Source organism: Megascapheus bottae, chromosome 23, assembly GCF_031878675.1.
Source record: "Megascapheus bottae isolate mThoBot1 chromosome 23, mThoBot2.hap1, whole genome shotgun sequence".
Lineage (NCBI taxonomy): Eukaryota > Metazoa > Chordata > Mammalia > Rodentia > Geomyidae > Megascapheus > Megascapheus bottae.
This window is the reverse complement of record NC_143531.1, coordinates 7,688,772-7,716,215: the sequence shown is the minus strand read 5'-3', so window position 1 is coordinate 7,716,215 and position 27,444 is coordinate 7,688,772. Positions and strand designations below refer to the sequence as shown.

At 36.9% G+C, this 27,444-nt stretch overlaps 1 protein-coding gene across 1 annotated transcript in view; it reads left to right on the top strand.

The window, feature by feature from the left end:
- The window catches only part of Ank2 (ankyrin 2), a 207,906-nt gene that overhangs the window by 79,103 nt on the left and 101,359 nt on the right, over positions 1–27,444 (top strand). The window contains exons 5-12 of the mRNA XM_090356669.1: positions 3,345–3,443; positions 7,694–7,879; positions 12,058–12,156; positions 12,763–12,861; positions 16,201–16,299; positions 19,637–19,834; positions 22,125–22,223; positions 22,412–22,510. Of these exons, the coding sequence (XP_090212795.1) occupies positions 3,345–3,443; positions 7,694–7,879; positions 12,058–12,156; positions 12,763–12,861; positions 16,201–16,299; positions 19,637–19,834; positions 22,125–22,223; positions 22,412–22,510 (978 nt within the window). The remainder of the gene's footprint in view (positions 1–3,344; positions 3,444–7,693; positions 7,880–12,057; positions 12,157–12,762; positions 12,862–16,200; positions 16,300–19,636; positions 19,835–22,124; positions 22,224–22,411; positions 22,511–27,444) is intronic.

The window sequence follows — 27,444 nt, the reverse complement described above, 5'->3', positions numbered from 1 at the left end:
GAAGTGTGTTTAGGAGGCATTTTTAAAAATTAGAAGCTGTAGATCAAGCTAACAAACTGCTATAAGTGTAACAAATATATTTCAGAACAACATAAAAGGTCCACATTCAGATTCCTCAAAATCCCTATAGGTAGGGGTTGCTTGATCCTCAACCCTGGCCCACAGCCAACCTAGCTTCTCTTCTCATTTCTGGCTATATACACAGGAAGGGGGCAGACACCCAGTTTGCACCTGTCCAGTCTCTGCCTCTCTCCTTCTCCCACCTTCCCTAGGGAACAACTCATAGGATATATATTTGATGCTTGTTACGTGTCTCATCAATTATTATAGATTCCAGTACATATTTCTCATGTCGTAGATTTGGAAATTACTCTTATAGGGGTTAAAATCAAGGTACTGATATTGTTTCTTTCTGGAGGCTTCAATTTATAGAACTGTGCTCCCCAGATGAAGTCCTTCCTTCATCACCAAGGCCTTCAGAATGACATTTTCTGTCTTCTCCCTCTGCCTCCTTCTTCTGTACACCCTGGTGATGGTATTAAGCCTACTTGGTTAATTCAGGGTAATCTCTTAGTCTTAAAATCTTAAGCTTATTCACAGGTACAAAGTTCTTTTTGCTATGCAAGGTATGGATTATGGGCTCCAGAGATAAGAATGTAAAGGTCATTATTCAGTGGTCAAAAGACCAATGGGAGAGTGACAAGGGAAAGGGCTGAGAAAGTTCTGGGACCACATTCTGGCATCATTTGGCCGTGATAGCAGAAGCAAGGTGTGAGGGTAGCCATGTCTTCCCAGCCCCTGGATTCCCTGATGAGCCACAGATGGGGTTGGAGGGTTTCTAGGCAGAGGCCTGAGAATGGCTATCTCCCTTTCCTGCCCATCTGCTAATGACTGCTGGTTTCCCTTGCTTCTACTCTATCTGCAAAGTTCTATTGGAGGAAAAATGTTAGCAAATTGTTGTACTCTGTTAAAAGGGTTTTTTTTTTGTCTCCCTATATCCCTGCCTTCTACTTGTCATGTAAGATTTCCCCATTTCACACCCACTCGGTGTTTTCACCCGTCTTCCCTGGCTTTTCCTTCGTTGGAATCTCTAATTCCATCCTTCCGCCACCTCCTCAGTATTCTTAAAATACACAGGATTTCACCTGCTTGTTGTGTGATACCAAGTGTGCTAGCCAGCTCACAAAAGCCCTAAATCCTCAAGCTTGGATGATCTTCTCTTACAAAATTTCCTGCTCAGTTTTAGATTTTTCTTTCCCCATGGGAAGTCTGCACACATTGTTATTTTTCATAACTAATATATAAATGAATTGGACAGTGGCCTTTTATTATTTTTCCATATATGCTGAGCAAATTCTCCCACCTCTATTCCTCTCCACCACCCTCTCTCCAATCCCCTCAGATTTTTTACTGGAAAAATTTGAATTCCTTTACATATTCTAGTTGTGATAGTTACATTTTATACACTTATACAACTTAGGTATTCCTGGATCTTGGCCATTTTAAATGATATTTCCATGCTTTATATAATACATACAGAGGGGCCTGGAGCATGGCCTAATGGTAGAGTGCTCGCCTAGCATGCACACATCCCTTAGTTTGATTCTTTGGTATGGCATACACAGAAAAAAAAATAGAATGGTGCTGTGGCTTAACTGGTAGAGTGCTAGTCTTGAGAAAGTCCAAGGACAGTGCCCAGGCCCCAAGTTCAAGCCCCAGAACTGGCAAGAAAAGTACACTTATAATACACAGATTTTCTTTTTCCATGAAGTTGTGGTCAACTGTTTTCTTCCCATTGTTTTTTAAATTAATCTTTGAATGCTTACCTTTTTTTTTTTTTTTGCCAGTCCTGGAGCTTGAACTCAGGGCCTGGGCACTGTCCTTGGACACTTTTGCTCAATGCTAGTGCTTTGCAACTTGAGCCACAGTACCACTTCTGGCTTGTTCTGAGTATATGGTACTGAGGAATTGAACCTAGGGCTTCGTGCATGCCAGGCAAGCACTCTACCACTGGGCTACACTGTTGTTTTTGTTTGCTTGTTTTTTTTTTAAACTTATTCTCACTACTGCACAGCAAGTTTAATAGATTTGTCTGCCTTTAATACTCTGAAATGTTTTTAGAAATTGCTAGGTTTTGAGAAATTAGAAATTAAATTTTCTTCGTTCAGTATATTTGTTGCTTTTTTGTTTTTCCCCTGAATACAGTTTAGATAGTCCTAAAAACACCATCAAAAAGAAGCCTACCATTTTAAACTTAGTTTCAAGACAGCCTCCTGTCCTAGCAGTGAAATTTTTCCAAGTGTGTAAATGCATTATCATCACAATTGTATTCATGAAGATATCTGCATTTATGTTCATCACTCTGCCCCAGAAATGGCTCAGCTACCAGAGTCAGATTTTAATAAATAATTGAGGAAATGAATGTCAGAATGATGACAGAATTTCAGAAGGGCTTTAAAAGAAATATATATTAAAATGTTCAATGCAAACCATGCTTCTACAAAAAGTAGTACAGACTTTGATTTTTAACCAAGTTTATAATCTCCCCAAAGTGCTGTGGTGAGACCAGTAATTTATTCCACTAAGAATGCTAACTAAATTTTGCGTAGTCAAGACACAGCTGTCTGCCAAAACAGTTTATGATTTTATATTGTGTAGCTATTCTTGATATTGTATAGATGTTATTGATACTATATGGGTATTTTTGTAGAAGTATTATCTATAATGATAAATATATAGTAAGATTAGACATATTTTTTGAGTGGAGTACTGGGGTTTGAACTCAGTCCTTTGCTTGCTAAGTAGGGTGCTCTACTCCTTGAACCATGTTCCAGTCCTTGTATACTTTAGCTAGGTTTTAGCAAGGGTCTGTGTTTTTAACCTGAGATTATCTTTAGTCCTCTTAACATATAGGAAATATGTCTAGGAATAGGAAATACCTCACCTAGTTTATTTGTTGAGATGAAGGTTCTGCTAATTTATTGTCCAGGCTGAATGACAATTCTCCTGAGGTCAAGTCTCCCAAGTAGCAAGAATTACAGACATATGCCACCAGGTCTAGTCTGAACTGTATGGACATTAAGATTTGTAGTTTACCAGTGACAGATGATCAGAAATGAGAATCAAGACAGCAAACGCAGACAATATTTTTTTCCTCTCTTTTGCTCCTCACTGTATTAGGCATGGTTCTGCTGTGCTCTGGTGTTATAGTGGTAAATACAGGTTTGACTTGATCAGTGTACAAGTACAGTGTATAAATTCACCTTTTCTAAGATTTATACCCTGATGCGCTCCCTTTCCTCGCATGCAATTCTTATGTCTTTATTCTTGTTCTTTGTCCTCAGAATGGCTTCACTCCTTTATACATGGCAGCCCAGGAGAATCACATTGATGTTGTCAAATACTTGCTGGAAAATGGAGCCAACCAGAGCACGGCTACAGAGGTAAAAGGGTCAGCCCTAGGACTCACGAATGATTTTAAGTTCAGGTCTATATTCTTTATACCTGTTGCAATTAGTGTGTCTGAGGTATGCTGTGAATGTTCATGTTTCTATTATTATCTACAACTGTGACAATAAATACCACAGGTGTGTATACACAGCTTATGAACTTATGCCTTTATTTTAGATTCATAAAGGACATACAATCTTCCTTGTGTAATACACTTGTCTCAGCTTCCTACATTTGAATCAGAAGCTAATACCACTACTCTAGTTTTATCTAGATAAATATTAATGTCTAATATGACTTGTTTCCTGGACAAATTAGATTTTTAGGCAAACGTGAGCAAGCTCTTCCTTCTGTGTGGCATTGGAAGTCATCAGTAAAGTCTATTAAACCCATTTTTAGTCCTTTGAAGAGAACGATTTTTACATAGCCAATCCCAGTCACTTTCTGACAGCTTGTTTTCATTAAAGTGATTTCTCAAGAAGTTATCCTTATCAGTCCCACATTTCCTGCTCATAGTGGAAAGCATAACGGATCCCCATGAAACAAATTCACATTCTGCATCCACAGCCAGACCTTACACTCCTGCATGAGCACACTGTGAATTTTATGTGAGGCCTTTATGTCTCCTGAGACAGCACGCTGCTTAAATCTACCCAGGAGTTGACTGAGAAGATCATGAAGCAAATTGGAAAGCAGAGACTGGATCTGTGAGAAATCTATGTGGTTTCTTCTTTGTCCTTGAAATCATTTCTTAGGGAAAACCTAATTCTTTATTAAACCAAAATAGATGTTCTGTCTCTAGTATAAAGTAAATTCAGCAGCGTGATGACTTCAGCGGATTCAGGGATCCCTGTGTCCAGACGTTCAGGTCCCTTCCAGAAATAGCCCTCAGTGCCGGTGATATCAGTGGAAGCCATGTCCCCACACAAGAAACCTCACAATTTAACATCTTATTGATCTCCACAGGAAAAAGGCTACATTGGCAAGAAAATCATATGGAGGCTTGAATCCCAGTTCCATTAAAAAAATATTAAATAATGAAAACGTGTGTGTGTGTGTGTGTGTGTGTGTGTGTGTGTTTGGCCTGCTCTGGCCCTTGGGATTGAAATCAGGCCCTGAGCTCCTTTTGCTCAAGGCTAGAGCCAGAGCTCTTTGGAGTAATTTATGTAGAGATAAAAGATGTGTGGACTTTTCTACCTAGGCTGGCTTTTATTCACTGTCCCCAGATCTCAGCCTCTTGAATAGCTAGAATTATAAGTAAGAGCCACCAGAACCCAATTTAAAACTATTTTTTAAAAATTCAAAGTGTATGGATTTAATTCAGCAAACTTCACCACTCACCTTAATGGCTATCAAGAAAGACAAAGGCAATTTTGAGTATAGTCCTTTATTTTGTTATTCTGTGTGTGCGTGTGCTCATGCACGCTGTTATTATCTCAGGGCCTCTCTCAGCATTTTCACTCAAGGTTAGTGCTCTATGACTAATCTTCTTGATGGTTAATTATAGATAGTCTCATGTATTTTTCTTCCTGGCTTGGCTTCAAAGCCCCGTCCTCAGCTCTCAGTCTCCAGATTACACTATGAAATATACTATGAATTTAACTTGTGTATATTCCTTTTTAAGTGTATCATTCTGTAAAAATATATGATACTCTTTTTTTAAAAAAAGTTGGCATTTCCATGCCATATGAGAAATATTTAAAGTTTAAAAATTTCCCATAATTGTCATAATTAGTATTGGTAAATAAATGATGGAAAATGAAACTACTGAACTGCGACGAGTATTTCCTGTTTATAGTTAAGACACTTGAACAAACCATTGCAAATACTTAGGCTTATCCCATAAGGCCTAGGTTACCATAGACGCCACTTAGTAGAGATTCAAGTTAAGTACTCTGAATACTCTGCCTTACCAGCACCATTTTTATATTTCTCCACTCTGTTCATCGTTCCTGAGTGTGTCCAATTATAGCCTTCCTGAAAGCTAAAATTTCTTACTGGTATTGTCTCTGCATTCAAATTCTTCATCAGTGAGAAAAAACATAAACTTCATTTTATTTTATTGTAAACTTATTTATAAACTTGCAAAGTGGGCAATAAAATTAAATATGTACATAATAACAACCATTCCTTCCCTATCTATAGAGTATTTAGTTTGTGTCATATTTATAAATACTATCTACTACTTTTCATCTTAAGAGTCTGCATCACTCCTCCACTTTGTTAAGTAGTATGCCATATTTAAAATTCAAATTTTATTAAAAAGAAAGCTTAATTTCTCACAGTTGGTTCTGCGTACATAGTATGATATTCTTGAAGACATTTTTTCTTTTCCTTCAGAAATCTGAGGACTGTGTATGGTGGCTCACACCTATCACCTCAGTTACACTAGAGGAGGAGATGATTTAATGCTCATGGTCTAAGACTGACCCTGGAACAAGGCTCTAACAAAAACATAGTTAAAAGAAAAAGCACTAGGGGTGTTCTCTATATGGGGGGAAAATTACACACACACACACACACACACACACACACACACACACACACAAAGCACTTGTTTCTAAGGAAAAAACACTGCTTTATACTTTCTTCATTGGGGTGACCTGTCCCTCCCCCAAACTCCTTTTAATTTCACATTATCTGTGCTATCATTTGTCTAACCCTCTCTTTTAGAATCCAAAAGCTATTTAAAGTATTATTTAGCCAATATAATTTAATATCTAAATGATTATAATAATATACAATTCAGTTAAGTACAAAACTAATGGTTAAATCTGCCAGTTTTAGATTGTACTGTATCCAAAACTGGACTAATAATAGACCAATATACCTATTATAAGAATCATTGTTTTAAATAACAGAAACATTTCACAAATTGCAAAATTGATCACAGATCTTATTTTTAATTGTATTTTATTGTTGGGTTAATGTATAGAGGGGTTAGTTACATTCATCAGGTAGTGGGTACATTACTTCTTGAATCACAGATCTTATTTTCTGTTCATGTGTTTGATTTCCAAACTGATTGGTTTCTATTGATTATTTTTTTTGCCAGTCCTGCACTTGAGCTCAGGGCCTGAGCACTGTCCTTGGACTTTCTCAAGGATAGAGCTCTACCACTTGAGCCTCAGCACCACTTTTGGCTTTTTTCTGTGTATGTAGTACCGAGGAATTGAACCTGGGTCTTCCTGCTTATGCTAGGCAAGCACTCTACCACTAGGCCAAACTCCCAGCCCCTGGTTTCTGTTGATTTTATCCTTCCATTTATTTCTTTATGTAAGCATCCCTTACTTAGGATTTATTTTTTGTTTTACACACACATACACACACACACACACACGTGTGCGCGCACACACACACACATTTGATCTTTAATCACACTTTTGCTTCAGAATAAATTACATTCTATACTCAATATGTTCTTATTTATTTATTTATCTTTGTCAGTTCTGGTGTTTGAACTCAGGGCCTGGGCTCTGTCCCTGTGTCTCTTTGTGTTCAAGGCAAGCATTCTAGCACCTGAGCCATAGCGCCACTTCTCGATTTTTCTGAGTACTGTAGTTTACTGGAGATAAGAATCTCACGGATTTTCCTTCTCTAGGCTGGCTTCAAACCACTGTCCTCAGATTTCAGTATTCTGAGTAGCTAGGATTATAGATTACAGGCATGAGCCACCAGTACCTTGCTAGCATCCAGGTTTTTTTTTTTTTTTTTTTTTTTTTTTTGCCAGTCCTGGGCTTGAGTTCAGGGCCTGAGCACTGTCCTTGGACTTTCTCAAGGCTGGAGCTCTACCTACTTGCACCTCAGCACCACTTTCCAGCTTTTTTCTATCCATGTGTTACCGAGGAATCGAACCCAGGTCTTCGTGCATGCTAGGCAAGCACTCTACCACTAGGCCAAACTCCCGGCCCAGCATCCAGATTTTTAGAGACACTGTCTTGCAGACTTTTCTGCCCAGCCTGACCACAAACGCTGGGATCTTCTCCATCTCAGCCTCAATATAACATGGGATGACCTAAGAAGCCCCTCTGTGGGCTAAGAAAGGGTTTCAGAAACTTCTGCCTGAACTGAACTGACCTCCAATCCCAGTCCTCCAGTCCTTGGCCTCTTTGATGACAGGTTTGAGTCATCAACACTTGGCTTGCCGGTCTTAATCAATGCAGGGACATCATTTCTTGGAATGGAACTCCAAGAAGACAAAAGTGAATGGAAGGTGATTTCTTTTTGAAATTTCTTTTACCAGGATGGCTTTACTCCTCTCGCGGTGGCTCTCCAGCAAGGGCATAACCAGGCAGTGGCTATCCTTTTGGAGAACGATACCAAAGGCAAAGTGCGGCTGCCGGCTCTGCACATTGCAGCCAGGAAAGACGACACCAAGTCTGCAGCTCTCCTGCTTCAGAACGATCACAATGCGGATGTACAATCCAAGGTAAAAGCCCCATGCATGGGGGAAGGAAATTCTCTGGCTGTCAGACTCCTCGGAGGTCATCACGGAATAGGCCACGGAAATAATGCAAAGGCACTTTGGGTGGTGAACAGGGATGAATGGCTTTCGGAGGTATTTCAGAAAGAAGGATTGTCCGTTGGGTTAAACTCTAAATGCTAGACCATTTTTCTTTGAAAAGATAGGGCTTGGCTATTGAGATCTTTGCTGTCTTATGCTATAACTAGGAGGCAAAGAATGTGGAGGCTTGCAAGTGTGTTGTACAGTTCTGAGGATATCTTTTTCCAGTGGAACATATTTTGGCCTTATTTGACTAAGATAATCTGATTGAAAGGAGCACGTTGTTGCTTGTCTTAACTTTGTTTAACTTGTTCCCTCTTTTTCCCACACAACAATGCTTCAGATGATGGTGAATAGAACAACGGAGGTATAGTATTGTGCATATGTCAACGTTTACCTTACTTTTTAATTTATTTTCAGTTTGTTCCCCTCAGTTCAGTAAATTCCAATTAATACATACTAATGACAACAGTTCTGTTTATGGAAAATTACTTACAAAACAAAACTTCCATAACTTAGGAAACATTGACAACTCAAATATATTCAAAGCACCGTGTAGTTGCAGCATTAATAAATCTGTGAAAGTACTAAAATAGTTTGAGCCTAGCATAAAACAAAGCCCTCCTTTGGCATATATTTCAATCAATGAACTTTATTCTTAATTTCTTTTGCAAAGACAAGAGCATGTAGTATTAATGAGAATTCTCAGATTAGGCCTCAAGGAAGTAAAAAATTGGAAGTCTGTTACAAGGTTTGTGTTTCTTTTTAATCTTTTATCTAACTGCAGATGCTCTTTTCTTTTGCCCTGTATATTTTCTCTTTACCACTTTGTTTATAATCAATAATCTACTGAGCATTTCATGAGCAAAGCAATTGCTTTTTCTTGTAAGTCTTAAAATAATCTCCATTAAATCACTTTCTGCATCCCATAATAGGTCACATCAATCAACCAGAACATTAAGTTCAGAAGCATCTCAATAATGGTGTGTGTGTGTGTGTGTGTGTGTGTGTGTGGTCTATTCTTCCCCATCCCTACAGTTAGTAACACAATCATTATTAAAAATATAAATATCAGTGTATGAGCAAAGGCACAAGCACTTGCTTATCTACATAGGTTAACTTTTGCAACCCTGGGGTATTTTTATTTATTTATTTTTATTATATTTAAGTTTTTGTACAAAGGACTTGCCATTTAACAAAGAAGCTCACGAGTACAGTGCATCTTGAATAGAGTATTCTTTAGACTAACTTTATTTATTTATTTATTTATTTATTTATTTTTATTGTGGGTCTTAGGACTTGAACTCTGGGCCTCGGCACTGTCCCTGAGCTCTTCAGCTCATGGCCACCATCCTACTCCTGGGCCTGGGTCTTGTCCCTGAGCTCTTCAGCTCAAGGCTACTTTCTTACAGTTTGAGCCACATCCCCACTTCCCATTTTCTAGTGATTAATTAGAGATAAGAGTCTCACATTCTTTAGTGCCCAGGCTGGCTTTGAATCAAGGTCCTCAGACCTCAGCCTCCTAAATAGCTAGGATTACATGTGGAAGCCACTGTGCCAACTAGACTAACATATTATTTGATTATTAGATTGGGATTTGGGAAGACTGTGGATCTTTGAACATTCATACTGGTAGTTATTTATTTATTTGTTTATTTATTTAAGTTTTGGCAGTGATGAGGGCTTGAACTGAGGTATTGGGCACAGATGAGAGTCTCACAAGGGCATTTCTACCTGGCAGGATTTGAACTGCTATATTCAGATCTCAGCCTGCTCAGCAGTTAGAAGCCACTGGTGCCCAGCTACTGTTATCTTTGTTATTACAGTATATTTATTGAAATGGAGACACACTTTGATTATTTGCATCACACTTTGGTTCCATATCTCTGCAAGGAAAATATAATAAAAACAAAATTAAAATGGTCGGACTCGTGGCTGGAAATTTGACCTAGTGGTAGAGTGCTTGCCTAGCATCTATGAAGACCCAGGTTTGACTCCTTTGTACCATATATATAGGTAAAAGCTGGAAGTGGTGTTGAGGCTCTAGCCTTGAGAAAGCCCAAGGATAATGCTCAGGCACTGAGCAAAAAAAATTGTCCCACTCAGCTTCTTAGTAAAATAATTCTAGGCTAGCACCATACACATTGATTTAAACTTCTAATTTCAATATCTTTAAAATTTTCTTTTGGGGGGTGTGTATGCTGCTTGATAACTCTTCATGAGACAGTTTGAAAGCAATGTGGGCTGTACACATTGTGACTGAAATTAGCTATTTGGGTAGATATTTACTCACTTATAAATATTTCTTTGGTTATTATAAAATAACAAAGAAGAGAATGTCTTCCATCTCTAATTCTGAGGAAGGGTGAAAGCAGTCTCCCCAACCCATAATTATCCGGCAAGAGCTCTTAGTCAGGGCTGTACCAGCTTTCAGTTGACCCAGGTTCACAGCCTGAGTTGCTGTCCTAGCTAATGATAAGTTAATTTTTACAAATAAGAAAACGAATATTATACTTGAATAATCTGAAAGTGATTCAACAGCAATCAAAATATTTCTCTGAAATTAAAGTGCAGCCTGAATAATAGACATATTTCAGGATATGTCCAAATAACAAGAACTATCAAGATAAAAATGAAAAACCTTCTGTTGATTATATTTTAAATCCCTCAAAATTAAAAAAAATTACCAGGCTATAGATTCATTCGTCCTCTTTTTAAGGCAAATATTGGGCATCATCCAGACAGGAAATGCAAATATCTCTGTCACAGTTATGGGGGTTGGATTAATAGTAACTATTTTTACTTGATGTCTTGATGCTTTACAGCCAGAAACTATTTACAGCTAATGTGTTAATAGAACAGGAAATTTTCTAAGTGGCTATTTAGGGAGTTTTAAAAAATACAACCAAACAAGTCAGCAGAAATAAAACAGTGGTGACTTAGAAGATTTTTCTTTAAAACAGTGTGGTACACATCAAAGTTCATGGCAAATTAAGAAAAAAGAACAAGAGAAAATAATAGGAAGAATGCAGGATTCAATAGCTAACAACTACTCTATATTTTTCTATATTCTTGTTTTATATCATGAAGTTTCCACAGTGAAGAAAATGATCAGATCGTTGTGCACATTAATAAGAGAAGAGTTAATATATGTCTCTTTCGAAAGCAGCAAAAGTTTTCAACAGAAAAAGAAATGGCAGGAAATATGCTTTCTTTCATTTAAGATATTCCAATTTCTGAGAGTAAATAGTTCTCTAATGCTCATGCAGTTTATTTTAATCACATTTTATTTTATTGATAAAATTTTGCATAATTTATTTTCACATATGAATAAAGGTCATCTTTTTTCTCTTTATTTTCACGGATAGATACAGATATTGTTTAATTTTTGTTTTGAAATACTTTTCTCAGTCAGGCACCATTGGCTCATGCCTATAATCCAGCTACTCAGGAGTCTGAGATCTGAGGATTGTGGTTTGAAGCCAATTTAGGCAGGAAAGCTTGTGATACTCTTATCTCCCAAAACTACTCAAAAAATGCCATAAGTGTCACCACCATGGCTAAAGTGGTAGACACTAGCCTTGGGCACAAAGAAGTTAAAGGATTGTGCACAGGCCATGAGTTCAAACCCCAGCAACCTCCTCCTACCCTCCCCAAAAAAATCCTTTTTCACTATAAAAGAATCTGACTAATCAGCTGTGTCAACACATAGAATTATGCAGAAATTTCCACCCTGTTTTCACAATGCCAACCAATGCCATTTAAGAAAAAGAGATAAAAAATGCTGTGTTATATTAATCGTATGGCTGAATCCTGATGGCGATTAATCATTTTCTGTTTTTTCCTGATATGCTAAACCAATTCACGAGCTATAGTTTTGCATAAGCAGGTCTCCTAAATAGATAGGTAGTTGTGATAAAGTCATATTGCTAGTAAAAGTAGGATGTAAATAGCCTTACAACCCAAACGTGTCAACAGCCTTTTTGAAGGATGTACTGTTGTACTGTAGACAGGATGGCTGTGGCTTCCTGCATGAGTCCTGTGTATGCAGCAGTCCACCTGGGGGAGGCGACCTGTTCACTGTCCCGTCTTTGTTTCTTCAGAGTGGTTTTACCCCGCTGCACATAGCCGCACACTACGGAAATGTCAATGTGGCCACTCTTCTTCTCAACCGAGGAGCTGCCGTGGACTTCACAGCCAGGGTGTGTATGCAAATCATTCCTTGTCTTCACCTGCTTTGGATGAGTATTTTATGACAGCAAGAATGAATACAGAGGGCTTTCTTAAAGCTTTTCTTCTGAGTTTTGTTCTCCTTTCCAGGGATTATTTCTAATGAATCTAGATTTTGTTTTTTTCTCCCCTTCTTTAAGTCAGAGAGCGTTATCCTGACAAATAAGATTATAAAGTCTTCTGCAAATATGTCATTTTCACTAATGAGGGAAGGACATGTTAACATAGGTTTGAAGGGATTTTAAGATATGTCACAACTTATAACCTGCCAGTTTCAAGTCAATCAATAATGAAACTACTGGATATAGGTGGCTCACACCTGTAATCTTAGCTACCCAAGAGTCTGGGATCTGAATGTCCATGTTTATAATAATGAAAATAGAATGTTATAGTTATCGACTTTCATGTAGTTACATTCTGCATGTTTAAATTGTCTTAGCAATGATGCTTTGTGGTTTTGTGTACTCATGAGTCAAAATACTGAGTAGATCATAATTTCCTCATGCCATTTAATGTGAGAAGCTTTGCTCTCATGAGTGTCCATACTCAACTTTCTGTCTGGTCTTTTCATGGTGCAGAATGGAATCACGCCTCTGCACGTAGCTTCTAAACGAGGAAACACAAATATGGTGAAGCTCTTACTGGATCGAGGTGGTCAGATTGATGCCAAAACTAGGGTAAGTGTCTGACCTTCCACTTTCCTGCCATTTCTCATGTATTTGTGCCCACTAAGTGTTCCTCATAACACTAGTGAGTAAACATCAGCTGTGTGCTTTGAAGAGAATTGTGGATTTCATTTAAATCTTATACATCATTTAAAGGTTTTGTATTATAAAGTGAGAGTAATATTTGCTCATCATTGCATGGAGAAGCAGAATATTCACTGAGATGGTTTTAAGTTGTTTATTATTTTCTTATTGATTTCAGAGATTAAAGATTGGACTTTCATAGTTCTTTTTTGGGTTGTTAGAAATATCAACCTAAATTTATTGTTTTATTGGCATGTATTTGGTTTTGAGAATGTGGCTTTTTCACAAAACATTTTAATTATATGTTTAAAATCTATTTTTTCTAACTACTCAGTTCCTGAGTGGTGGTACTGTATTGATTTGCTAGTGTGCTTATATGGAAAGAAAGCATGCAGTTATGCTTTTACTTGTTTTAGTAGAATTGGTGTCTTTCATTTCAAACTGAGGTGAAATATCATCCTATGTTTTTAATGTACTTCCATTAAATGAAATAACAGGATAAGCATTAGAGTATACTTGCCTATAATGTCACTTCTGGCTCTTATCTGTAATTCTATCTACACTGGATGCTGAGACTGGGAAGTCACATTTTAAAGCCACCTCAGGCAGGAAAGTCTTTGAAATTTTATTTCTACATAATCAGAAAAAATACCACACTGAAGATGTGATCTAAGCACTGGAGCACTACGTGTAGAGAGCACAATGCCCTGAGATCAAACCCTGCATCCGGAAAGTAAAGTGTTGATTCTGAAAATAACCCACCTCAGTTCCAACCATGTCAATTTATAGCTACTGACTCGACGTCACCAAATGCAGAATTGGGGAGAGAGATGTTCCAAACTGAGCTCTCCTTAGTGTATGTAAGCTGGTAGTAAATATAGCATTGGATAATACTGAGATTTTTGTAAAGTGGTTTTAGATGAAACATCAATTGTCTTGTGTAATTGATAATTAGCAGTACCAGATTTCATTTGTAATACAGTTTATGGCTTTGGAAGAAAAGGATTCTGTGATTGTTGAAGTGAACTATATTATAAATGCAAAGAGAAGATAAAATATTAAAACATTTTCTAAAATACATTTTATTACTACATTTTATTACATTATTTTAAAATGTAGGTTTTCTAATTTAGCTATAGCTCTTATCAAACACAAAATTTAATAGGAAATTAAATAGAAATCAAGGATTGTGGTCTGGAATTGGTAAGCAAATGTTGGAACTATATAGTATGTGCTTTCTAACATCCTGGAATATGGCTTACTTTTTTCTTTTGTCTATTGGAAATATATGTAAAAATAGATTAAACTATTTACTTGTCTTGACCATCATTCTAGATGATAACAGAGCTTCCATATATAGATTAAAAATTATAATTCTTCCCTGTGTTGGGAGTTTTCACTTTCTCCTAAGAATCATGGTAATCCCAACTATGCTGACATTAATATATCTGTACAATTATTTTCTTTTGATATTTTTCCATTGCTTCTTCTTTTTCTTATTTATGTTTTCTTTTTGTCTAGCAGGGTTTTTTTTACTAGGTAGGCAAGGAGATTTCCTTAAGATATTTCTATATGTGCTCACTATCTATTTTAATCAATATCATTTCTCTCTCTCTCTCTCTCTCTCTCTCTCTCTCTCTCTCTCTCATTCTCCTTCCCTTTTTTCCTAATTCATTTTCTACTGGCTTCATTTTTCACTTTTCATACAAGCTCACAAATTTCTTTGAACACTGTTCAACTTCCTCACCCTTTCCTTGGTCCCTCTACTCTCTCCCAATGATAACTTCCTCAGGGATTACTTTCCTTGGGGGTAATTATGAAATAAATCTTGTTCATGGATTCTGTTCCACTCTTGGCACCATTTTGTCAGTTATTTAGACTTAGAATCCTGTTGGCTTTCCTTTATTAAATAGGTTCCACTGTGAAAGCTGAAGACATTTTACCAGAGCCCTTTACTGGTATCTTTAAAAAAAAGTCCTCATTTTTTCATGTTTATGTTTAACCATATATGTTATAGCTAGTTAAAACAAAATTCAGGTTTATTAAGAGCATTATTCTTTTTTGCTTTTAAGCTTATTTATTATTGAAATGTGAAGACATTTTTTCTGACAATTATGTGTAAGATATTGAAATACATATTTAAGTACAAACAATAAAAGGATGCCAAAAACATTTTTAAAAGATGAACTAAAACAGCACATGAGAGAAAGCAACCGCCCTTGCTACTTTTGATTAGATGTCATAATTAATGTAGTAACAGTAATAGCTATACCAGTTGACATATATAAGATTCTGAGTACCCCACTAAATGTTGTAAATATCTTCTTACTCCAGCTAGGAAACATATGAACAAACAAGCTGAGAAAATGTGAGGTCCTGGGTTCAAAAAAAAAAATAAGACATCAGGAAGAATGATGTAAGCAGATTACAGGAAAGAATTGTTGTAAACAGTGTGGGTGAATGGTAACTGTTGTCCCTGCAATACTGGTTGGTTAGAATCTCAGTCATCACAACATGGGGCTTATCCAGTACAATCCAAGTTGAATGAGTGCATGGACCTGGAGCACAGATGGAAAAGAAACAATATCTACACTAGAAACCCCAGAAAGTTGTACTAGGAACAATATTATAACTTGGAGGAATTGGTTTTGCTAAGAGGGTAACATAACCTGGAAAGCTGGTCTTGAAAGTAAAGACAGAAAAGATGAGTGATTCCTATTTTGATTGAATCAGAAGCTTTGAAATTGTCTTAATTGCTCTTTTTGTGCTGCGTTTTTGTTGGTGATTGCTGCGCTCATCTCCTCCACCTCTTCAGGGATTCTTCATATTTTTCCTTAAGCTTCACATCCTCAGGTGAAGCTTAAGGATTTCATTTCTACGTTTGTAGATTTCGCTCATTATTCCATTTTGTTTTCCTCCTTTTCTTTGTGTGCCACACTGTGGCTTGAACTCAGGGTATTACCCTTTTTTCACTCACAGTTGCTGCTCTATTACTTGAGCTACACTTCCCCTTCTAACTTTTTGCCGATCAACTGAGTCTTGAGGATTTTTTCCTTCTATCTGGACTGCCTTTTTATTACAAATGAGGGAAACCATGCAACCTATGTTTCTTTGGGTCTGGCTTACTTCTCTGAGTCTACTTCCCCCCACCCCCAAGTCTTTCCATTTCCTTACAAACGGGGAAAAGCTATTCTTTTGATGAACGCTAGACATAAAAATATACTCACCGAAGTGAACTCAGGCCCATTCCATTCTTTATTTCCGCAGGATGGGTTGACGCCCCTTCACTGTGCTGCCAGAAGTGGGCATGACCAGGTAGTGGAGCTTCTGCTCGAACGAGGAGCTCCCTTGCTGGCAAGGACCAAGGTGAGCATAAGACGGGACCCAGAGGACTCTAAAAGATGAGATCGGGTCATCTCTTCTTGATGTGAAAGCATCAGCCAAGTTGTTCTAGGGGGATGCATGCGTGTGTGTGTGTGTGTGTGTGTGTGTGTGTGTGTAGAATAAGAAATACATCAAGCTATTGTGAGACTATTAAAATGGACAGCCACATGTATTATGATTAAGGAGTATATTCCAGTTTTGCTGTATTTTTACTTGCTTTTCTTCTGATGAAAAATGTCAAACTACGTTATATCTAATGGGAATACTCTAGGTAACTAAGAATGTCTCTCACATGCGGTGAGTACCTGCATGTTAATAAAAATGTAAAACTATTTTTGATAACAGGAATCTCCAAAGTCTCTTACAGTCAACGAGAATCATTTTCATGATTTTGTGAGATAACTAGAAAACACATACACAATTATCTTTAGAGCTGAACAACTAGGAAGCAAAGATAAATGTATTTTATTTAGTCTTTATCTCTTAAGCAAAACTAGTAGAAATAAGTGCTTAACTGTGTTGCTGTCTGATTGTATCTAGGGTTAGTAGAAGTGAGAATAAGTTTAGATAGTCTACCTTCAATGCACCATTAAGTAAGAATATTGTTTGTAATGATACTCATTGCCTTATTTCATTTATATGCACAAATGTGAGAAAAACATTTTTTCATATGAATAAAAACATATGTTGAGTTTCCTAGAATAACAAATGCTGTTTGCTAAAAGAGTTTCTAGAAAAGTTATCAAAATAGTTTTAAAACTTTACTACCATGTAGTTTCCCATGACCTAGTCTTTCTGTTCAGTATGAAAAGTGTCATGAAACAGACCGATGTAAATAACAATTTAGTACTCAAGTTTTAAAAGCAATTTAGTGCTCTATGAAACACCTGGATTCTTAAATGTACAATAAAAATTTAGATAAAGAACACTTCTTTATCTTCTCCCCATACTATGTCTACTTTTTAATGCCCAAACAAGATCGCTATCAGCTGACCTTGGGACGGACATAAACAGCTCTTTTTCCATTTATATTATTTGTGAATTGTCTACGGACTTGAGATCATTTGGAGCAACCTGGCCCATGCATGCAAAAATACATGTAGAATGAACTCAGTCTTTAAACATGTGCTTTACCAGTCCGGGACAGATGAAAACTTAAGTCAGAAATATACGAAGGGAAATGAATAACCTGAATTATTTCTGGTTTCATATCTGGACTGTAAGTGTCACATAAATCTGCATTTTAGCCAGGTACCAGTGGCTCACATGTGTAATCCTAGCTAGTTGGGAATTTGGGATGGGGAGAATTGCACTTCCAGACCAGAGCAGGCAGAAAAGACTTCATCTTGATGGTAGTAGTGTGGTGTTGTTCGCCAGTAACACCAGATATGGTGGGAAGCAACATATAGAAGGTTGATACACAGTTCAGAGACACATCTAGGCAGGAAGCAGACCTTATTACAGAAAGAACCAGTGCGTAAAGGCCTGGTAAGCATGAAGTTCAGTTCAAACTCCAGGATCACCATGTATATATATATATATATATATATATATAAGTATGTATGTACGTATGTATGTATATATGTATGTATGTATATATGTATGAATATGTTTTCAAGATGCAAATTTTGGGGTTTTTAACAAATAATTATAAAAAAAGTTTTGGTTAACAGATAATAATTCAAATGCCAATAAAAATTCAGATCAATCATGCTAATAAAAAAGTAAATTGAGAATAAGCATATGCTGTTCTATGAGCCATATGCTTCCGCAGTTGGTATGCAATTATCATATCCCATTAATGAACTTTCTGAAAATCAATTATTATTCAGATGTAAGGATCCAGGATGATGTTTGATGGCTGCAGGATTGTATCATGAATTTGTATCATGATCGGCTATCATAGGTGAAGAAAACACAATATGCCAAATAATGTTCTGGTCACACTGGGAAAATCAAGAAGAATAATGTACCCAGGACATTTTTTAAAAAGCTTAGCATTGCATGGACATAACACAAGAGGAGATAAATATGTAAAGTACAGCTGTGTGCAGGATAAGGAACATGGAGGAGAGGCACTAATCAGGCTGGAGTGAGGTGATACCAGTGCTCAGAAGTTCACACAGTGATACCCTCTCCCATGTTTCTGTCCCCATTTCCCTCCCACCACTTCCTCCCAATCATCTTGTTTTCCCCCAAGCCCCATGAATGACAAAAAGAAAAGACAAAAAAAGAAGCACAACATAGTATGGTATAATACTATTAATTATCATTCTAAATGAGCTTTTTAAAAATGAATCCAATAAATAAATTTCAAGAAACTATATTTTAAATTAGAAATAAAGAATATACTAGTATATGTATTATTATATATTATACCATATACCATACTATGTTGTGGGATTTTTGTTGTTGTTGGTCATGGGACTTGAACTCTGGGCCTGGGCGTTGTCCCTGAGCTCTTCAGCTCAAGGCTACCACCCTACCCCTTGAGCCACAATGCAACTTCCAGTTTTCTGTTGACTAACTGGAGATAAGAGTCTCACCATCTTTAGTGCCCAGGCTTACTTTGAACTTCAATCTTCATATCTCAGCCTCCTAAGTAGCTAGGATTAAAGGTGTGAGCCATGGTATCCATCTGCTATGTTGTGTTTCTGCTGCTGACTGTCTCCTAGAATTGAAGCTAAAGCTATTTGGAAATATACCAATAAGGAAAAATTTAGACTTGCATCAGTGACCTTGTGAAGTTGATGATACATAGTTCACATTGACTTCTCCCTCTTCCAGCTCTTACATAAAATTACTGGAAAAGGCAATCACAGAATATGAGAACAGGATAGACTTCAGAGATGGCTCAAATGTTCTTATCTCTCTAACCCTTCCACCTGTTCCATCTTCACCTGACTGACCTTCTAATTACAGATAAAGAAATGTTGGCAGAGAGAACTGAATGTTCACTCCTCTGTATGGAACTAGATACAGATATTTTAAGCCATCCCTATCACTTATTTTTATAGAAAACAATACTGTTGTGATAATTATAATATTAGGCTGAATTCCCACAACTATTATACATTCATTACTGAAAAAATGCAGAAATTGTAAAGTGAAATGTTTTCTTCCATCCTCTTTCCACTGGGGACAATGTGCCATTTACCAAATATCAAGTAGAAAGTAGTAGATTTCTAATGAATATCAAATGGTAAGCCTTTTATCCCCCTGCCAGTAATTGTGTCAGAGATCAAGAAGTGGCTTCACAAAGTCTCAGGAAAGCAAAGTAACCCAAACGCAAGATGACTGTGTTTTGTTTGGTGTGCAGAATGGGCTGTCTCCCCTTCACATGGCCGCCCAGGGAGATCACGTGGAATGTGTGAAGCACCTGCTCCAGCACAAGGCACCGGTGGATGATGTTACCTTGGACTACCTGACGGCCCTCCATGTCGCTGCACACTGCGGTCACTACCGTGTAACCAAACTCCTTCTGGACAAGAGAGCCAACCCAAACGCCAGAGCCCTGGTAAACCTGGCCCAATCCATATTGATGGGATCAAGCAGACCCACACTGATTGACCAGATAGGTGGTCAGTCTTCTGGAGGTTGTCACCTCCTATAGCTTGCCTGCCTAGCTCACACCTTGATGGTCTGTGGTGGGCAAGCATAGATTGAAGAGAACAAAAATGGAGAATTTCTAAACCCATCAGTTGCATTCAGGCAGTATGGAATTCTAGAGTGGTGAGTGATTTATTTTTTTTAAGTGTAAAGAAAGAGGTTGAAAAAAAAGAAATGATAAAATTCTAGATATGAGATATAATCAGAATACAAGAATGGAAAGGTCAACTATTAATCTCTTTTGAAGGAAAAAAATAGGAGAATTGAAATGGTGAAGATATGTGACATGTAAGTGTGTGGAGTTGGTGAAAGTTGATTTATGAGTCTAAAATAGGAAACAATGTTTAGTTTATTATTTATGAGAAAGCATTTGATAGAAACCATCCCAGGAACAAGTTAAGGAAAAAGTGCAAGAGGCCCTCTCTAGAACAGCTCTCAAGGTCTAATATTGAATGAATCTTCCTTGCTTTGCTTATACTGTAACAATAATCATTGGAAGCATTGGGCATGTACTAATTATGGCTGTCATCCCTTAGTTCTTAAACTAAGAGTACATCTTTTTTTCCTATAGGCTAGCTAAAATTCTTCTTCAATCAATATTTATTGAAATTTCATTAAATCATAAAAATATTTCCACCTGAAAATTTTCATTGGAACTGATTCATGAGTAGTTATTTGGGAAGTGACTGTATTGTCAGAGCTCTGTACAGTTCCATGAGGATATTAATTTTCTTTCCTTTTTCAAAAGTTACAGGCATTTTAGTATAATAGGGAAAAGTAGAAAGAAATGGAGACAAAAGAGTAGCATTTCCTTCTCCTCAGGCAAGAAATGAGAGTTAAAGAATTCTTCGTTTTCTTGCAGGCAGGTGAAAATGCTATTATTCTGTTGCATAATGCTCAATAATCTTATAAGATACTACAATTTAATAATTGCAAATATCTTATGTGTCACAAAGACATGGATATTTAGATATAACTTATTCTAAAGTTTATAAATAGGAACAAACTAATTATGTTTATTACTGCACTGTGAAGGAATTAGCTTAAGTAAGACCATATACATTCCTGGGAACTATTAGCATATAAAAATACTGCCTGACAATAATCTTCCTTTGGGTCATATAAAATGGTTAACTGGAGGAACAGGCACAACTCAATAAGTGATCTGTATTCAAATAAAAAGATAGGAAATACAGCATAAGACAATTTAGCATGGAACTAATTCAATTTTACATAATTTCTCCATTTCTTGGAGGTTAGCCCATTTGCCGAATTATGAAGTTCCTTTCTTCTCTGAGAAATCTTCTTACACGTACTCAGGAATTATCTATATATTATATACTTTCCTTGAAAATATTCAGAAATTTAATCATTTTGTTATAAAAATAAAATATAACATGGGAAACACACTATTAAAAAATGGCAGCTTGGCACCATTATGTGGCTCATTCCTGTAATTTTAGCTTCTCAGAAAGCTGATATCTGAGGGCCAGAGTTCAAAGCCAGCCTGGGCAGGAAAGTCCATGAAACTTTTATTTCCAGTTAACTGCCAAAAAAGCAGAAAATTGAGCTGAAGTTCAGGTGACAGAGCTCTGGCCTTGAGAGAAAAACAAAAACCAAAACAAACCTAAGGGACATTACTCCGGCTCTGAGATCAAGCCCCAGGAATAGCATTAAACAAGCGCACAGACAGAAACTTTTAATAGAAAATGTGATGTCTGAATATAAATATGGACAGCTAATGTGGAACACTTGCAAAATGATTTAGAAACCTGGGATATTTATTAAGGAGGCAGTCAAATTCTTAGAGCATAGACGAGCAATCGTTACGCTGTGACTAATGACCTTGCATCATAAAAATACACGTCTCTTCATTTCTTCTTCAACTCATCCATCGTAAGGATAGTCAACATAGTCTGAAATACAATTATCCTCTTGGTTTGCTCCTTTGAAGAAAAAAACGCTTGGGTACTTAACTTTCACCGGCAGGACACTGCAGAAATACATACAAGCCACCACTAAGATGCAGACAGGCACACATTACCTCCATGCTTTCTCCATGCCAACCCTTGCAGGATTTCCCAAAATGGTGACATGGTGTGACGACATAACATTATTGCTTGCAATGTGCCAGCATGTGGAGTTGTGTGACAACCGTTTCTGCATGTTTTCCACTAACTTGATTGTCTTTTGCACAGAATGGTTTTACTCCACTGCATATTGCCTGCAAGAAAAACCGCATCAAAGTCATGGAACTGCTGGTGAAATATGGGGCTTCCATCCAAGCTATCACAGAGGTAGAAAAAAAAAAAACAACCAACGTTTCAGCTTGTCACTACACATCCCTTCTCGCACACCTTCTCTCACCTTTTCCTCCTTCTTCACCCATCTCTGTCCTCTCCACTCCACTTTGATTTATCTGAAGAAGCCCCCCCAAAGCCTCACTGGTGCAGGGGAGTAAAACTGCTGTCGCTTTGTTTCGCAGTCTGGCCTCACACCAATACATGTGGCAGCCTTCATGGGCCACTTGAACATTGTCCTCCTTCTGCTGCAGAATGGAGCCTCTCCAGATGTCACTAACATTGTGAGTATGGCTTGGGTCAGAATAACTGCGAGAAGAGTGAGAGGTGAATTTTGTGTGTGTGTGTGTGTGTGTGTGTGTGTGTGTGTGTGTGTGTGTGTAATCAGAACAGGGAGCCGAGGGTTGTGCAGGGTTCTTGAAAAAATATACTGGAATCATTCTAGAGATTCTAGAGCCTCACTGAAAGCCTCAGTAGGGTAAAGCAGCATACTAGGGAAAGGAAATGGAAGCTGTAGAAATGAAAGAGCTTACACCTCCCAGTGCTGAGAGATTTGAACATCTACCTAAAAATGCATTGTGTGGAAGTGGAAGAATGGCACCGATGATACAGTGCCAGCTTTGAGTGAGAAATCCCCAGTGAGACTGTGAGACTCTGACTTCAAGACCCAGTACACACACACACACACACACACACAAATGCACAAATAACAAATGAATGTTATTTTACATTCTTTTTAACTTATTCAAAAGTTAAAATAAAACATCATTAAAAATATGCAGTCTGATGGACATGGTATTGGAGATAAACACAACCTCATAGACATGAAAACCTATGACTCTATAGATATAATGTTTTATTACATAGTTTAATATGTATCTATGATATACAAACCCTTAGCCTAATTTTGATTATGTTCTAAAAACTAACTGCCAGTGATTGTATATAGAGATTCCCTTCTTGAATACTTGTTTGTTAAACATGTCATTTGAAATATGATGTAAAAATCAATGTTAATGAAAACTTTAATAAAAAAATATGCAATCTGGTTGCTGGGAGTTTGGCCTTGTGGTAGAGTGCTTGCCTAGCATGCACGAAGACCCAGGTTCAATTCCTTGGGACAACATACATAGGAAAAATCCTGAACTGGTGCTGAGGCTCAAGTGGTAGAGCTCTAGCCTTGAGAAAGTCCAAGGACAGTGCTTAGGCCCTGAGCTCAAGCCCAGAACTGGCCAAAAAAAAAAAAAAAAAAAGCAGGGTATGGTGGCCTGAATCTGTCATTCCAGCTATGCTGGAAGCCAATTAGGAGAATCTTTGTCCAGGCTAGTCCTGAGCAAAAATGCCAGACCTTATCTGAAAAAATAAGGACTGGCAAAAAAAAAAATGCAGTATGGCTAGGTGCTGGTGGCTCATGCCTGTAATTCTAGCTACTCAGAAGACCTGAGGATCATGGTTCAAAGCCAGCCTAGGCAGAAAAGTCTATAGACTCTTACCTCTAATTAACTACCTAAAATGCAGAAGTTTGTGCTGTGGCTCAAAGTGATAGAATACAAGCCTTGAGCAAATGAGCTCAGGGACAGCACCCAGGTCCCAAATTTACCCACAATGAACAAAAAAAGAAAAAAATGAAGTCTGTGTTTATATTTCCCTGACTATAACTTTTGGGGGCCTAAAGTAATAATGATATGTGGTAATCTTTAATTATCAAGGACAAGAGCAATTTCACAACTTATCGACCTGAGTTCAATTTCTAGTCATTCTTTAGAACTCTAAAAGAATGATCTGCTTTTGCTTATAAAGTAATAATCCTTACCTCTTTTAAAAAGCAAAACACAACAAACAAAACTACATTCAAGCCAATAGCTTCCAAGGAAAGTCTCTGTTACTAGCTCATCTTTCCCTCCCTTAATTTTTTTTCACTTGTCCTTATTGCATTTAAATACCTGCAGCATCCAAATACAGCATTTAAATACTATAGCAATAGTGAACCTTTGTCAAATTACATTATCATGTGATATGACAATAATAACTCGTTGCAATTATATCCTCTGACATGTTTGACAGAATTTCCCTAGGATAATTTTTTTCTTTACATTTTAGGAAAGTGCTTACTCTTCAAAGTATAATCCACATGCATTTTATTCTTTTTAAAAAATTATTATTGTTTTGGTCTTAATTTCATTAATTTCTATTCTATTAATTGATCAATTCCAATCTTTAAATGGAAATGTGGTTACAGTGTATAGGTGAGATGGAGCTATATAGACTATATTTAAATTTTCCAAAGGAAAGAAATAATGTAAGGGAAACAAATAAAAAAGGTTCATCTTCCCAAATTTGATCACCTCTGTATATTACTTTAATTCCTTGTTGTCAGTCATTCTAAAGTCTTTCATTTTGGTTATCGGTTCCTGTACTATTACTTTCTGCTCCCTCCAGCCCCGTTAGAACAAGGGTATGAGGAACACCTGCCAATTTATCCACTTCACCGTGCCAGTCCTAGATATTTTTTGTTTGCTGCTATTTATTTTTAGAAGGTGTGACCTTCAGGGAGCAGATACCTGTAAATGAAGTTGCCAGAGAAAATATGAGTCCCAGTTTAATTCCAATTTCAGATAACTAATGCTTTAAAAAAAATAGTGTAAGTATGTCCCATACCATAGTTGAGCTGTGAAAATACTCTTTGTTGTTCTGGAATTCAATATGCAGCCATCTGTATTTTTATTTGATAAAACTGGTAATCCTACATGTAGAAGTATTTTCCGTTTCTCTAGCAAAGGGTTGCCTGTGAATGTGTGTATCCTTAGAAGCTGAGTATTTGGTGACTGAATCCAAAAGTCTTTGCAAATGAATTCAGAAGTGTGGATACTGACATGACTGCCTGCTTGCTGTGACAGAGTTGGTCATTTCCTGACCCCAGTGCCCTAAATGCCCCCACCCTCGGCGCCTTTGTGTGTTGCCTGAAATCATGTTGCATTTTTTTTTAATGCAATGCTGTCTGTGTGCTTCGATGCTTTTCAAATTCATGGGCAAAAATGGACGTCCCTGTAGCTCTCTGTGATCAGCTTAGCCACTGAGAAGAAAGGCATGAAGTTTAGCACCTGCTTTTGACATGAGCAAACCCATTCTCTCGTCGCTCTTGTTTTGTGTCTGAAAATTCACTGCAAGTGTGAAATGTACCAGGAACTCAATCACGTACAGAGATACTTTTCCTGGAAATTTCTTTTGCCAGGAAGCTTTTGAAATCACCTCCAAACCCTTGAGCAGCTGCTCTGCCAGTTACATCCCATCCCTAGCTCCAAGGATTCACTGAGGGTCACGGGAGTAGAAAGACAAACTCTGTTAAGATGATGCTTCAAGCAGGGCATTCATAAAGCTTTTTCTTCTTCCTTTCATGAGTCAATGGATTCATGATAAATTTCACATTTTTATATTATATTTGAAAACTTCTGTACTCTTTAATGAGTTCAACTAAGGAAAATAAGGCTAAGATTCTCTATCAAACAATAATGTAAGTAATATTGACAAAACAATAGAACACCTTCCATTTTCTTATTCATACAATAAACAATATAAACATAAAAGGGTAAGGACAATTTCTAATAGATGTCACTTATTAATGAGAATATGAAGCAGAAATGCTTTACATACATGCTTTAGCACTTTGTTTATAAAATTTAATGCTTTCAAGTAGGCTTGCATCCATTCATCTAGTTCAAATATATCAGAACCTACAAAAATAATTTAAGTATAAAATAAAGATTGTCAAAATATTAAGACTATTTCAAGATGATAAAAACATTTTTAGACTTTTAAAATATTCCCTTATTAATCATTTGGCTTATAAAATTCCACAAACTCCTGGAAGTTTTCTGACATAACTTAGGAGGAAATTTATTCTTGTCTTTATTTCTACCAAAATTAGTCAAATTGCTAACTATTTTGTGGTCACATATGGATATTAAGGTTTGCCTTGTATTTTTAAAAAGCAGTCCATTCAGAGACACCTTTTAAGTGATAGAGAAAAGATGTTAGAAATTGGTTGTACAGAAAGAAAATCTTCACTAGTTATCAAGCATAACAGCCAGTATTGCTATCTAATTAACAAAATCAACAACAACATAAAAACAAAAAAACTCAATATACTCCAGACAAACTACTTTACAAAAGTCAAAATTTTCAGAAAAGTTTCAAAAAAAGTCAGTAGGGGGGTAAGTAAAATGTTTCAGAAAAAGTCGGTAAAGGGGGGGGGGGAAGTAACTGGCAAAGAAAAGTAGGAAAGACATCAATTCAATGTTTCCACAACCCAATCACCAGACATGAACTCCATATAATTTCACAGAGAATAGTTCTCTGAACAGCTAAGAAAATGAACTATGAGCTGTATACTACAGTAAAAATACACCTTAATGTTTTCAGATTGGTCTGCTGTGCACATAATCACAAGATGTTCTTCACAAGTTTGTCAGGGATAACCACAACCAAATTTACAAGGGCTGTCACTGATTTAGAATTGCTAACTTGCCTGACTGAAATTAGTCTTTTGTTCTCAATTTGTTGTGACAAATTAAGCTGTCGTAATCCTTATTGCAATATGATATACAATTATTTGAATGGATGGATGACTGAAGGAAACCCTGCCTTCCACAGTTATAACAGCTTGCCAACCAGAAGACTCTTACATTTAGCCCTTCTCCTTGTCATTTCCTGGTGAGTGTATCAGACGTTGGTAGAGCACAAAGATATCCGAGGATGGATTTGCTGCTGACCTCGAGTACTCATGCTGTTAACCATTTTCCCTGACCTCAAATCTCTGTCTGTAATCAAATATGCTTGCTAACATAAAATAAGGCATATCCTAGGGTAACCAGATTTTCTATATGAAGTTAATCACAAAGCCTCATAAAAAACAAAGCACTTACCAAAGAATAGCTTATTTCAGAAATGATGTTTGAGTGTGGCAAAGGGAAGCCATTTATGTATGGTACAATTGTGATTTTTTTTGCCATGTGTTTATTTGATCTTCAGCATCTCCAGTTTCCTATTAAAATGGGATGAATGACAGGTTTTAGGCTTATAGACAGATTTCTCATTGAAGCCATGTAAGTTGTGCTAGATTCATTGTGATATCAAATTTGATTGCAGATTTGGATAAGTCTACTAATTTGCCATGACAGAGCAATATATATATATACATATATATGTATATATGTATATA